Here is a 424-nt window from a genome sequence, read left to right on the forward strand (position 1 = left end):
TGCCCATGCCGCGCTGAGCCGAGATGCTGCTGTCGCTGGTGCTGCACACCTACTCCATGCGCTACGTCCTGCCCGCCGCCGTCATGATGGGCACGGCGCCCACCTACGTGCTGGCCTGGGGCGCCTGGCGCCTGCTGTCCGCGCTGCTGCCCGCACGCTTCTACCGCGAGGTGGACGATCGGCTCTACACCATCTACCAGAGCATGGTGCTCTTCTTCTTCGAGAACTACACGGGCGTGCAGGTGAGCGCGTCGGGGTAGGGCGAGGGGGGATGTGCGTGGTACCCGCAGCGAACAGCCTCGTGCCGCAGCCGCTGCTGCTCCGCCGGGGATGCTCTCGGCGGTGTCTCCGGTGATGCTGCGCACGGAGGGTCCCTGCTGGTGCTTTCTACGGAGGGGCCCGGGGGATGATTCTGGTGTTGTGT

General features: G+C 67.7%; 1 protein-coding gene across 1 annotated transcript in view; it reads left to right on the plus strand.

Moving 5' to 3' along the window:
- Window positions 1–21: 21 nt before the first annotated feature.
- AGPAT5 (1-acylglycerol-3-phosphate O-acyltransferase 5) overlaps window positions 22–424 on the plus strand; it is a gene marked incomplete at its 3' end in the record, with an annotated part of 17,618 nt that continues 17,215 nt past the window's right edge. Inside the window, exon 1 of the mRNA XM_009075090.1 lies at window positions 22–242. Coding sequence (XP_009073338.1) covers window positions 24–242 — 219 coding nt within the window. The remainder of the gene's footprint in view (window positions 243–424) is intronic.

This window comes from Acanthisitta chloris, unplaced genomic scaffold, assembly GCF_000695815.1.
Source record: "Acanthisitta chloris isolate BGI_N310 unplaced genomic scaffold, ASM69581v1 scaffold37870, whole genome shotgun sequence".
Lineage (NCBI taxonomy): Eukaryota > Metazoa > Chordata > Aves > Passeriformes > Acanthisittidae > Acanthisitta > Acanthisitta chloris.